This window comes from Adiantum capillus-veneris, chromosome 11 (assembly GCF_014529385.1).
Source record: "Adiantum capillus-veneris isolate H3 chromosome 11, ASM1452938v2, whole genome shotgun sequence".
NCBI lineage: Eukaryota > Viridiplantae > Streptophyta > Polypodiopsida > Polypodiales > Pteridaceae > Adiantum > Adiantum capillus-veneris.
The window spans coordinates 31,315,521-31,329,473 of NC_140941.1; the positions used below are offsets into that span (position 1 = coordinate 31,315,521).

At 41.3% G+C, this 13,953-nt stretch overlaps 1 protein-coding gene across 4 annotated transcripts in view; it reads right to left on the minus strand.

Moving 5' to 3' along the window:
• Positions 1-1,262, minus strand: part of CLC-D (chloride channel D) — a 168,277-nt gene extending 167,015 nt beyond the window's left edge. For 2 of the 4 annotated variants that reach the window (XM_086522959.1, XM_086522961.1), the window contains exons 1-2: positions 672-1,261; positions 471-543 (exon numbers count right to left, since the gene is read on the minus strand). In XM_086522959.1, coding sequence (XP_086379085.1) covers positions 471-543; positions 672-830 — 232 coding nt within the window. In that variant the 5' untranslated portion in view covers positions 831-1,261. Of the gene's footprint in view, positions 1-470; positions 544-671 lie in introns of all 4 variants that reach the window. The other 2 variants (XM_086522960.1, XM_086522962.1) reach the window with 2 other exon arrangements.
• Positions 1,263-13,953: the final 12,691 nt, after the last annotated feature.

Consider the following 13,953-nt stretch of genomic DNA (forward strand, 5'->3'; position numbering starts at 1 on the left):
GAATTGTTTATCTTCGTGATACTCATTCATGAGACATATTATATTCCTTTTCCTCATTGTAAGCGTATCAATGGAGTATGTTTGCTTAACCTAGTCCCGATGGAGGTGCAAACTACCTCCTACACTTCTCTTCTATGTAGAGCTATTGATGACATGCCATCCCGATTCCCAACATGGGGTACATAGGGAGGAGTTCTAGCCTGGACTGACACACATTTCATGGAATTAGCAGACACTTAGTTCCAAGATCTTCTCAATGAACCTCGGAACTTACAATATCATCAAGGATCTACTCTCCTTATCATGAATCCCAATGCCACGCATTCAGCTCAATGCCGAAGGACTCTCAATAGTAGAACATTTATTCTTATTAAAACTGATAAAATGTGTATTCTTTTACTTTTACAACACCAATGTCGTTCTAAATCAATGAAAAGCAAGAATCCAACATGAAGAATGAAACAATTTACCAACACCAATTAGAAGTACAAAAAGCCACTTGAGTGTCACGTAGGATGCATAATGCAACTTCCCTCTTGAAGCCTGCCAAGCAATACAATCCAGATATTATAATTCAACCAGAACTCTTGTCATTTGATAAATCCACATGCCAGTCAAAGAAGAAAATCATACTTCCTAACATATTTATGTCTAGTCATTAAGATACAGACCTGATCTTCTCGATAAGCGAGATTCTCAATGACTTCATAGTCGAGACTCTCCATCCCATTGACACTTGATTCATCCTGGTGATTAAGGGACGCCGCTGAGGAATCTGAGCTTCGCAAAGGAGACCAACGAGGCCATCGTCGGGGATACTCAACATCCATGGCACTTCTTCTAAATTATTGCAGCTAGGGTAATGCACCAGAATCGGTGCGAAAGAAGGATGCCAATCTGCAGAATAAGGCATCAAAGAATCTGAGGAAGATAGAGCCTGATCTTGTCCACGCTGCTAGAGCATCAAAGATGCAGATCAAAAGCTACCATAGCCAAAGCGATGTATAGGGGAGCTTTAGGATGCGGTCTGGAAACATCAATGCTTCCTCTGATGAGCTACGGCTAATAAATAAACGTCATCTGCACGAGAACTCTGTAGCAAACACGCAGCTATGCGATGATGAAAATAGAGAATTCACAAACAAGCCAAGTCGAGACCCCTCACGCGATGGCTACGGCGAGTTACGACAGGCGCAAATCGCAGAAGTTTGTACTAACCTGGCTTCAGGTGTACAATGCAATACGCTGCGTAATAAGTGCGACCCTTCTTGCAAGTTGCAATGTGAACATTAAAAAGATTATTTTAGGTGACCCGATTATAAGCCGACGTATGGAAACTTGGGTTATATGATGCCCTGGTTCGGCCATGAGTAGGGCTCTCATGCAATTCTTTTTGGAGTTTTAATATAGGGAAAATTACAAAAATACCCCTCTAATTTGTGGAAATTCCCTAAACACCCCTCAAATTTCAAAAATTCCCAAGATATTTTGTCATAAATTCCCAAAATCCCCTTCAAATTTTCCAAAATTCCCAAAATAACCCCTGGTTGTGAGAGTAAATTTCTCAAAAAATAAAATTATTTGTAGATCTTCACAAGAAGAGTGATTGTCTATAGTACAAGATGCTAAAACTAGAATTTGAGTTGGTTATGTAGGCTTTGGAGATGAATTGCTTCATTATTTTTAGACATAATTGCCTTTTCTTCGATGGTAAATGGTGACAAATTACATGATGAGCACTCAAAAACGGATCTCAATTGTTAAAAACGAATGAAGATTAGAAAATCTTGAACAATCCAACCAAAATAGATACCAGGGTATTTTGGAATTTGAGGGGTACTTTGGGAATTTCCTCAAATTAGAGGGCTATTTTGGTAATTTTCCCTTTAATATACTATACACACCCTTTGTGAGCATTGTAAAAATAAACAAGTGATAAAATCACAAGGCCTGCCAATGAAAAGGGCACATCAATCTAAGTTAGTTTTCCCAAAAAGAAAAAATGGTTTCTTTCTCACCAAAGATATCCTTGCTGGAGAGTCAAAACTAAGGACTAATGAGATGATAAAGAAAGACATCGGTTAGTGTTTGGATAAATCAAGGCTGATGAGAAAAATCATCTCTGCTTAATGACCTCTATTGGACTTTATTGAGTTCCAGATCAAGTATCATGTTGCGAGCATGCTAGATATGGAAGTCAGGTGCCCCTACCAATGTGCTCACACTCAAGTGAACTCGAAACTTATTAGCCTTGCCATGCCAAAGTTACACACTCTAGCCTCCAAGATTTGTGTCAAGTGACAAGCTGGTGGACTTTATGCCCCTGTGATTTTTTGTCAAGCGGTCACTCTTGACCTTGCACCACCCTTGATGTATCTCTCGAACATCTTGTTATCTTCTAACACATTGGCACAAGGTGGGAGGATTTCAATGCATAGACTTAGGTTGTGTTAAAAACATGATTTAAGAAGAGGCAGGTGGCTCATGGGGTGGGAAGCTAGAGCTACGACATTCAAGAGAGCAAGGGAGAAGCAAGAGGGAGGGGAAGGTCCCGTACTCTTTTTCTTTATCCTAATAGCAGCGTGCTTTCCTACCCCCTCTCTTATCTATATGGGCTTGTGCACCTCGTCCTACTCAGCAATGTCTACTCTGTCCTCTCTACCTTTTCTAGTTCCCTCCTCAACCCTCTCTCCACTACGATGACCCTCTCTATGTGCTTGCCTCTACTTTGCTAATCACATATGTGGTGCCCATTGCCTACTCTACCCATCTGGGATTTTCCTGTCTGGTAGTCACTTCGCGAGGTGTATATCCAACACATACTACTGGGTCTATTTCAGTTTTATTAGCCAAAATATTGCAAGATTCCAAAAATCAAACCTTGTTGATCTCAATAGCCACCTCAATCCTCTCTGCTACCGCACGACACGCTTTCTCGTCGTGAGGTTGGCTCCGAGAACTTTACACATGTGGTCACTAGGGTATTGCAAAACAATAGAAGAGAGGAGAGCTTCTATGTAGGTAGAGATTGCATGCAAGAGAGTCTCAGTAGGGGTTGGAGAGTCTCACTGGGTTAGTTGCTACGATATTGCATAACAACAGAAGAGAGGAACATTGCTACGCTACCTAGGCACGCAGAGGTTACATGAAAGAATCTCACTAGGAGATGTAGAGTTGCTCTCTGTTGTCGCTAAGGATGATTCTTGCACCTTGTCGAGCATGGTTCTTGGAGAGGAGAGATCATCATGCCTACTCACAGCTGCACACAATCCTTAGCATGTAGGGATCACCATGCCTACTCAATTGGTAGAGCACTGCCAAGTTGCTAAATTGACTAGAGCATCACCAAGCTCGGCTACGTGTCTTTGCAGCAATCTTGATATGCAATTTCATCACGAATTCTTTGATGTCAACATTAGCACCCAAATCGACAAAAAAAACCCTTTGTCATGGTTTCACAACAATTAATTTGTGCCTTAGATTTGCTCAGAATCTTTGAATTCAAAAGGAAAACTAAATAGAGGCCCTATGCCATAATGTTGTCCCCCCCTTCGCCATCACTGTGCACGTTTGTGTTCACATCTCCCATTCTTTGTCTCCTCCATGTGCCCATCCCTTCTGGATGGTCCTTGACTGCGGGCTTGGCAACAAGCTCTCTGTTGCACCTTTAATGCCACGGCTTGGTTCACTAGCACGTTGTAGCCACACCGAACAAAGGGTTGCCATGTCCTGCATGACCTATTGGGTTGTGATTAATTGAAATCTTCCAAAAATCATTGAAAATCAAGCTTGGGAATATCATTGTATATGTTTGCAAAATATTGGATATTGTGAGAATTTTGCTTGGTGCATTCTCTAAACTCTACCTCTCTCTAGGCTATGATGTCGAGGTACTTTTCTTCTCTTTAGTGGAAATCTCTCTCTCTCTCTCTCTCTCTCTCTCTCTCTCTCTCTCTCTCTCTCTCTCTCTCTCTCTCTCTCTCTCTCTCTCTCTCTCTCTCTCTCTCTCTCTCTAGCTATCTACTTCCCCTTGTCACATTCCAAGAGGCGATATCAAAGGGTGCCAAAAATTTCTGTTGAAATACTGAAACAGGACTAAAAATGTGGAGCTCATTGTATATGCAAGAGTGGCGTAGCCTTGCTCCAACAGCTCGGACAATTTGGGAGGGGAATCACTGGAGTGAAGCACTAGTGGAGAGGGTACCTCGGGCACCAATGACAGGAGAGCCAAGTGGGTGGGGCATGTGATTGCTACAGTCGACATGCATTTTCTAAAGCTGAAGAGTTGATAGGAGCTTTAGTGGGGTTTTGGATTTGGGGGAGAGAGTAGCAAGGCTAGGGTGGAGACGTGGGAGAGCAGGGCACTTGAGGACATTGATGTTGCGACAACAAGTGTGGGTGTAGAGGGGTGAGACAATAGCCATGAGCAATAAGTCCTCTCTCTCTCTCTCTCTCTCTCTCTCTCTCTCTCTCTCTCTCTCTCTCTCTCTCTCTCTCTCTCTCTCTCTCTCTCTCTCTCTCTCTCTCTCTCTCTCTCTCTCTCTCTCTCTCTCTCTCTCTCTCTCTCTCTCTCTCTCTCTCTCTCTCTCTCTCTCTCTTTGCGGGTGCCTGCACGGAGCCCTTGAGCTGCGGGGCCACTTTGCCAGTGCCCATTTTTCTCGGGCTGGCCGACTGCATCAACACTTATATACAATAAAGCAAAATAGGCTCGTGACGAATAGCAAGGCCATATTGCACCTCACGACAGGTCTGACTTCTTCCATCCACATCTTGACTCTTTTGCTGACCGCCTTGGATCACTGTTTTGTGGGTGTACAACACTCTAATTTGTCGCAAGCAAGACGGGGCACTCTCCTAAACTATTACCACATACAAGGGGTAGAAACCATGTCCACATTCCAAGTGGGCTCTCATTCATTGCTACAGAGCAGAATCGAGTGTCGTGCTTGCATCACACCCTATAGAGAGGAAATTGGACATTCAATAGTACGATGATCACGATCATACACATCTCCCATTGAACGTCTCCTCTCTTGATCTTCCCCTCTACAGCCTTGGCCCTTCCCTCCCCATAACATTCAACCACCCATCTTCACATCTCTGCCTGTTTCTACAATGTCCACCCTTGGCCCTCCTACCTTGAACCTACTCGTCCTCACAGCGATCCCTCCTTCGAATTCTCAATCCTTTTTCATGCCCTCGTTTGTTGCCCACAATTTGAGGCACTGTTGCTTTGTATCCTCCAGTCTATGTCCAAGGCAGCACCCCATCCAACACCCTCCTTGGTTGCCTGCAGTTCAAGGCACAGCTTCGCATCCTGCATTCAAGGCAGTGCTCACCACCAGCTTGTTTGTCTCCCAGAGCTCAAGGCAGCCCCGCCATTGGCATCGATCTCACGTTGTAGCTCTCGCAAGCATAGTTGGCAGCCCACTTTCACAAAGAAGCGAAATTGAAGCGCACATGTACCATTGGTAGAGGAAGAGAAACAAAAGGGGTAGGTATACATGCTAACAGCCACTTGGATAGTCACCCTTTTCAATGTTCATCTTAATATATAATATATAAGATATAGATGACTCACGAGGCTCATTTCCATCATTCAGTGCATCTAAATATATTTATTCCGGTCTTTGCAATGAGTATCTTTTACCTCTTCCAACCAATAAAAAATTATGTTTTTAAAAAATAGCTTCTTATTTTCATTATGTTTAAAAAAAAGAACTTCTTATTTTTCATTAGCAAAAAGGGAAACCATCACTAAGGCCTTACCCCTTTGGGGCAGGCCAAAAACAGACTATTTTAGCTATAGAACTCTTTTGACTAAGGAGCTTTGAACTAAGGTATGGCTCTTTTCTTCTTTTCCTTTTTTCGCAATCTTATGCATCAGCTAGTTATGCGTGTGGTGTGTGGGCGCAATCCCCTAAAACTAAGTATTGCTCTTATTGTGCACTCTATGGTATGTTTACTAATTGGGATGTCCCTCACCCTCTCCTACTTGCTCTCGCTCTTCCCTTCAATGTCTTACAACTTTCCTTCTCCCTCCCTTGCCCTCCTTCACCATGGACGACTAGGTTATGGCCAGCTTCACCCACCTCTTCCGTGAGACTGTAGGCAGCAAGTGTGTCAAAAAGGAGGGCAAAACAAACCATCAAGCAAGCAAAGAAAGAAGGAGAAGGAGGAAGAGAAGGTGGTAAGTAAAAACTTGATACATGCAACCTTGAATTAAGAAAGCACAGAGATACGGAGCAGAAGAAAGGCACAAGGCAAGTCGTAGGAGTAGTGAGGAGTCGTTGCATATTTGATCAAGGAGATGTGTGACCGTTATATTGTCATAAAATTTTGTACATGTAGTCATCATTCAAGTTTGTTCAATAAAGCAATCCAAGTGAAGTAAACATAAAAGGAGGGTTCTAGCTTGCATCCAAAATAAGAAAAACATTTCATCATTAGTCGTGTGCCTACTTTGCAGGCGGTGGTAGACCCAAGCAATTGCTATCCATCTCCCTTTATGTTAGGGTAAGCTCAACTTCTGGCACCATAAGGGAATGCCCTCTAGCCACCTAGGAAGAGATAAATGATGAGATGGTCCAATAGCAAGAGGGTGCAACCTCTCTAGCCAATGATTGTAAAGCACTAAGCTTAAATTAGAGTCTATTCTCTAATCAATCAATTACTCTTCATTGTGTCTATACTCTCTCTTTTTATGCTTTTTCTCTTGGCATAACCTAGCCCTAATCTCCATCTCTCTAGCCCTAGCCCTAACACCATGGTCAAGCTAAGGCTCCATCCTCCCATAGCCTAATGCTAGCCATTGGTGATTAGGGAGCACGCTTTTGCAACTAACCCAACAAGTGGTATCAGAGCCGATGGTTTCGCACCTAGGCCTATCACTCAACTAATCTCCATTTGTATTAGCTTAATACTCCCAATCCCTAATCACCACTTGGGCATCAGCATGCTCCACTACCCTTTGGTGATTAGGTGAGAAGGAGCGCATTTAGCATTGGTCTCTTGCATTGGTTGCGTGAGCAATTTTTCAATTAGTATGCATCCTTTGTGTTTACTTTCAACCCATTTTTGCATTTGCATTGCCATCATCATATCATTCATTTGCTCTTGCATTTTATGTGTGTGTGATGCGTTTCTTGAGAAAGCTATAGAGCCCTTAAGTGTGTGATTTTCACAAAGTTCAAGTTGTCAATTGAGTAAGTGAAAATCCCTTTGCTTTTAGCCTCTTCAATTTCTTGCAATGCAGCAATTCTGTCTTTTTGTGTATGCGCGCGCGCCTAAAGACATTCAATGCCCACCATATTCTTGTGGAAAAGAGTCTCCAAGTAGCTCCAAGACTGGATCCACTTTGGTGGGTACCTCCCCCCCCCCCCAAAATAGGGCAAACTCAACCCCAAGAAGGCGCTCACATTAAAGTCGCCCACTAGCGGACTCCAAGCAAGCGTCGTCGTGATGTGGCACGTACATAGTGGGAATAAATGTTATGAGATTTTTTTAATGATTTTTTATACATAATCATATTTTTCATAATGTACATATGCATATCTAAGTATAATAATAAGCTTTCTATTTCATCCTACTATTATCTCAAGGGTAACATATTCTTACTTTACGGTTACAAAGTATTGTGGGAAAAAGCGCCAATAGCCGCAACTCTTTAACTCAAGGTAAAAAAGCATTCGTTCTTTTTTTCTACTATCCCATCGTCACCCCACACTCTAACTAGATCCTATAGCTAGTGTGATTTTCAATAAATATATTTTTTAGATATTTTATATATTTTTCTTATATTTCTTTTTAATAGCTACTATGAAGGAATCAAATCCTGATGAGACACTAGCTTGCACCCCAATCTGTCCACATCATGCAAGGACAACCCATTTCAAACTTTGACACTTATGTTCACACTGGCTCTTTTCTTTCTTGTGTAATCCTTGGGGATTCCCTTCACCTATAAAAGGGGACCTCTTCTTCCTTGAACTTCATTCAAGAGGGAGTGAGAGGATTTATGCCAAATTAGCCTTTAGCCCTACACTTGACTTTGAGGAAGGCTAGCTAAACTTGAAAGCATCTTTGTAAACTTCAACTCCAGCCAATCAAGGCTGAAGTATTCTATCTCTTGCCATCTTCATCAAATTCGCAAATACTCTCGAAGGGATTGATAAGTAAAGTGTTTTTTTTTCTTTGTTATTTTGTTGATTTTTGTTTTTTTGTTTCTCATCTCCAAGGCCAAACTATACCTCCATGTCTTCTACTACTTCTACGTCTACTCCTATCTCCATCCCTCTTGTGTCCTAATTGTTTCTCTTGAAGGCATTCAAGCAACAACACTCTATCAACAACCTTCTTATGAAGAAATACTAGTGCACAAGGTACATCTCTCCCACTACAAGTACATCTCTCCCCGAAGTATCCTTATTGCCTACGGGGTAAGAATAGGGCTTGGGAAGGAAACTTCTCTTCTCTTCACTTCTCTCGTATCTACATTTTGCACATACTAGAGTTATCTTAAATGAATAATTCACATGATGTGAATTTCTATTGCTTCCACTTTGTGTGATGATCTATTACAATTAACGTATGGATTAGCCATAAAATACACTTTCAACAACGTATAGTGTTTCTCTTTGGCGCAGAAAGGCTCAATGAAATAATTCTTTCATCAGATCCGATCATACTACCCCTTCTAAACTATAACTTTTCTTTTGATATAAGTGTAGTTATCTTGCTATGAACCAAGAGGATTTGTACATACAATTAAGCCCAATCACTAGACAAAACATTTATATCATAGTAAGCACTAAACTACAGTTCCAAAGAACAATTCATAGCTTGTTTGGTCGGCAAAGGTTGAATACCATTAACTCATCTATTAGCCCTTTTATCTTACCCATGATAAGATATGACCAAAACCTTGACATTTTCATCTTTGTTTTGTTTTGATTTTCTCTTTTGCGCTCTTTCTTTGTGTGTGTGAGTGCAAGAGAGAGAGAGAGAATGGAGCTTCTTTCATTGGACTCTCTACCAAAATCTAGACTTCATGGCATCTATGGCATAAGTCCTTCATATAGTTTTTGGAGTTACCTCACAAATTCTCACAGCAAGAAGCCCAATGCTTTCCTAGCAAGACCACAAACTTCTCGACATATTTTTGGGTGAACCCGACGCGAAACTACCAGGGTAAGAGTTTGTGGGTAACCATGGGTGATCATGTGGAGCAACATGGTATGCATTTTGACCCAGCAAAACGGTGTAAATGTTTCAAGCATTTGCAATGTTCATGCAACAACAACATGCCACTGAAAGAAGGGAGATTTCAGCAACCAAATCCATACAAGCGATCGTTAACAAATGGATCAGTTCAATGGAAAAGATGTAACCAAATACTTGTGTGAGTATGTGAAGGAGATGGAGTTGCATCACCTGTCAGAAGGTGAGATGATTAAAAGCTTTGAGCTAGTTGTTGCTCCAGAATTTAGGGAACATGTTAGGGCAATTAAAGATAGGCATGGGAGAAATTGGGAAGAACTCAAAGTAGCTTCAAAGAAGTAATACTTTCTGGAGGACTCTGAGGGAGTGACCAAAAGGAAATCTTAGAATGGGTAGTCAAGCCAAAGCAAGGACTATCAATAACATAGCTACTTAGGGAATTTGAGTGGTGCTATGCACAACTCACTAGGACAAAAAAGGCAACACTAGGTGCAGAGAAGACGGGTCTTTTCTTACAAGCTGCAGGTAAAGAGTTTCAAGAAAATCTGGAGTTTCTTCTTGAAGATAAAGATGATGAGCAAGGACTAAAGACCAATTGGAATGAAGTTGAAGGTGTTGTCTCACTGCTTGCCAAACGACAAAGAAGAAGGGACAAGATGGTAGTAAATACTACAAGTTCTTCCACCTCAACTTCTAAAAAAATGGTAAAGCATACTTTTATAGCTCCTAAGTTTGACGAGTCCATGCTAGATGAGCTTGTGAAGGGAATGCGTGACTTGAGGTGAAGCTTGCAAAGCTTGAAGAAAAAGGCCAATCATCAGGGCCACTTCATAGGCAAAGACAACAGCCCAAAGAAGGGTTTGTTAATATATGTATTTAATGTGATAGTACAGACCATGTAAGGAGGGATTGTGATAGTTTTAGTTATGCTTTGACAAAAGATGTTGTCTTTTTTAAGGATGCTAAAATCCTCTTAAGAGAGACGGGTCTACCCTTGAGAACTAACTTTTTGAAGGGGGGAATGCAAACCGTAGTTGAAGATATGGCAACTAACCATGCCACCTCTTCAATTGAGGTAGCTACTGGAGTAAAAATTGAGCATCTTAGTGATGAAGAGGTGAGTGATCATCATGGTTGACTTTGGCCAAATGTCATTGCATTAGCTAAAATGAGAAAGCTTACACGAGATTCTACACGAAGCAGGTGATTGCATACGTCTAGAAACATGGTGGAGTGATCCAGTGGATTCAATGTCTGTGGATGCCTACATTACAAACTGCCAAAGCCATGAAGCCATTGTAGAAGATAGGCGTAGGTATGAAAATGGTGAAGGGCCTTCAAAAATAGCTACAAGAAGTGGAAAGAGGAATGATGTAGCACCTTTGTGAGCACCACCAACACATGAGGCACCTTCACCAGAAGTGACCATGGAGGAATCTACAACAGGGAAGAAAAAGGAGCCAACAAAAGCTAAGCCAAAAGGACCAATTTACAAACTACAATCTGACATTGAGCTTGTTACAGACTTGACAAAAGTTCTAGAGGAGAGGATTTTGAATAGCAGGGTTGAGTTTACTTTGGGGGAGGTGCTTGGCATAGCCAAGTGTGGATTCCATGAAGAAATTATCGACATCATCAAAAGAAAGAAGCAAACACTTGGAGAATCTATTCGCCCACAAGCTGAAGGCAATACTGTAAAGACACAAGGAGTACGTGTGCATGCTACATAAGGTGATGAAGCTATGGTGGGATGCTACCAGTCTTCTTGAAATGTAAGGCAAGTGAAATCTGTTGATGATGGGAAAGAATATCAAAGTATTCCTAGGTGCTACTATTCTAGAAGCCATTGGGCATGGGCTACTACAGAGACATTGGTCAACGTAGGTGATCTTGAAGAACCATTTGTTGCCTTAATTAACCATGGTTCTGGAATAAATATAATGTCAAAAAGTATTTACAACAAATGTAAATGACCAATGAACATAGAACATGGTTGGATGGTCAGAGTGGCAAAAAATTCATCATGTGAATTGTATGCAGCATGTCCAAGTGTAAAGGTAACAATAGATGATGTAAAGGTTGGACAAAAATTCTTTATACAGGACACATCTTCATATCATCTTATCCTTGGACAACCCTACATTGTGGGATTTTGAATGGAAACAAAGGTAATGGATGATGGTTCAGCTTATGTTAGGATACGAAGCAAAGATAGTAAACGTGCTGTTCAATTTCTCACAGTTTGTGTAAACCATGAAAGAAATCATGACAACCTCAGAGATCATCCTCTACCAAAGGTGAGCAAAGAGTTTCATGATCATAGCAAAATGATGGGTTTTGGCGAGGTACCATTGTAAAGCAGGATTGCAGTGGTATAGAAACAAAAAGGGTCTCGCTTGATCCAAAAATAAGTGAAACTTTCTCAACGGGATCCTTGGTAACAAAGAATGGATCAATATGTTTTACAAAACTTGAAGATTTGAAGATATGCGAGAGGCAATATGTAAATAGGCATGAAAGAGAGTGGGTTGCTAGAGCCTATTGAAATTTTTTTGGGTTTGTGTGAGCAAGTTCCTTTTGTAGATACTATGGATGGTCTTGATGCTATAATGGAATCTAGTTTTCATCTCGAAAATGAAGTTGTGGAAGTATGTTCTATGGAAATGCATCAAGTCATAGAAGCCTTTAAAGAAAGCCAATTTTTTAAGCAAACAATTGGCCTAGAAGTCCATGTTGAAATTATGTACAAGAGTGTAGCAAAGAAGGTGAAACCAGTAGCTTCACCCTTACCACCCAACAATAGGGAAAAGATTGAGCGGGCTTCTTTGGAACCAAGTTTGAGGAATCCTAAAAAGATTGGGCACACCTTCACAAAGGAGTCTTTTCAAGAGTTATAAATTGGTTGCGAGGAGGTTCTAACACAGGAGGAGACAAAGTGCTTTGAAAAAATGCTTTCAAAGCATGGTAAGGTTTTTGCATTTGAGCCACATGAGATAGGATGTGTTGATCCTTCTATTGTAGCTCCTATGTAATTTTTACAATACCTCATGTGCCTTGGAACCTTCCGCCTATCCCGGCTCCAAAGGCTCATTTGCCAAAGTTAGTAGAGCTATAGAATGAAAAGATCAAAATGGGGATTTTGGAGCCTTCTTGTGCTCCATGCTCAAACAGCTAGTTTGTAGTTCCAAAGAAGAATGGTGATTTACGCTTCATACAAGATATACAACCAATGAACAAGGTGACAATTAGAAATGTAGGTACAAGTCTAATTGTGGATGAGTTTGCAGAGACAGTTTGCAGGGAGGGCAATCTACTCAATGGGGGATCTCTACTCAAGGTATGATCAATCTCAGCTTGCAATAGAAAGCAGAGACTTGACAACCATGAGGACACCTTTAGGTTTGGTAAGAATGTGTACGTTGCTGCAGGGAGTAACCAACTCAGTTGCACATATAATGAATGTGATGAATAAGGTCTTACGTGACTTTATTCCTCAAATCACAATGCCTTTCATTGAAGATTTGCCTATCAAAGGATGTGAAGAAAGTGAGAAAGATGAAGCTTTGGATCTCAGGGGATGTCGCAGGTTTGTGGCAAATCACATAAATGATTATGATAAAAATTTGTTTAGGTTGAAAGAAGTGAATCTTACTTTGTCAGGGAAAAAGTCTATATTTGGTGTAAATAAAGTGCTCATTGTGGAACACATGTGCAGACCATATGGTAGGAAACCTTGTACAACAAAGGTAGATGCCATCCAAAGAATGAAAGAAACATGCACTAGCATCACTGAGGTTAGAAGGTTTTTGGGAGCATGTGTCTTTTATGTTATTTGGATTCTACATTATGCAAATGTAATTGATTCTGTTTATCAATTGCTTAGAAAGAATCAAAAGTTTAAATGGACAGAAGCACATGTAAAAGCCATGAAAAAGCTAAAGGAGTTGCTCCAATCAACACCAACTTTGAGAAAGGTAGACTATGAGTGTAAAAGGCAAGTAATTGTGACAGTAGATACCAGTCCTGTAGGGATTGGATGGGTGATAGGGCAAGATGATGAAGAACGACACATGTATGTGGTGAGATTTGGAGCAAAGATATTGAGTGCTTGCCAAAGAAACTATCCATCGATAAAGAGAGAATTATGGGGTATGGTGACAACCTTGAAAAATGGGAAAGAGTACCTAATTGGTGCATATGTGGTTGTAGAAATAGATTTTCTACCACTTCTTGGGATGATTACAAGCCACTCAACGCCAGACATTGCTATTGTTGGAATTAGGGTTGCAGAGAAACGCACACAACTTGGAGAAGACGAAGGAAGCTCAAGGCACACAATAGAGAGTGTGTTACTTAGTGTGCAATGGAAAGATGGATAGCCCTAGAGTGATGGGCGTATATACAATGCACGGGGGAAAAAACCTCCTAAAGAGGGAAAAAAAGCCCCGACGGTCCTAGTGTGTTCACACACATCACTACCACATGTATACGGTAACGAATCCCCCTTGGAGTGATGCGGTGAACGAGAGCTGGCACATGAGTAAAGGGAAGTGCCATGACCTGAGGAGAGGATCGGTCCACAAGGGGAGTAAGCCCAAAGCTTTGCGGAAAGCTTCAAGCTTCTCACGACACAATGCCTTTGTGAAAAGATCTGCAAGGTTGTCCTGTGTTGGCACATAAGCCAAGCTGATCTCTCCTGCTGTGAGCCTCTCCCTGACATAGTGGTAATGCACC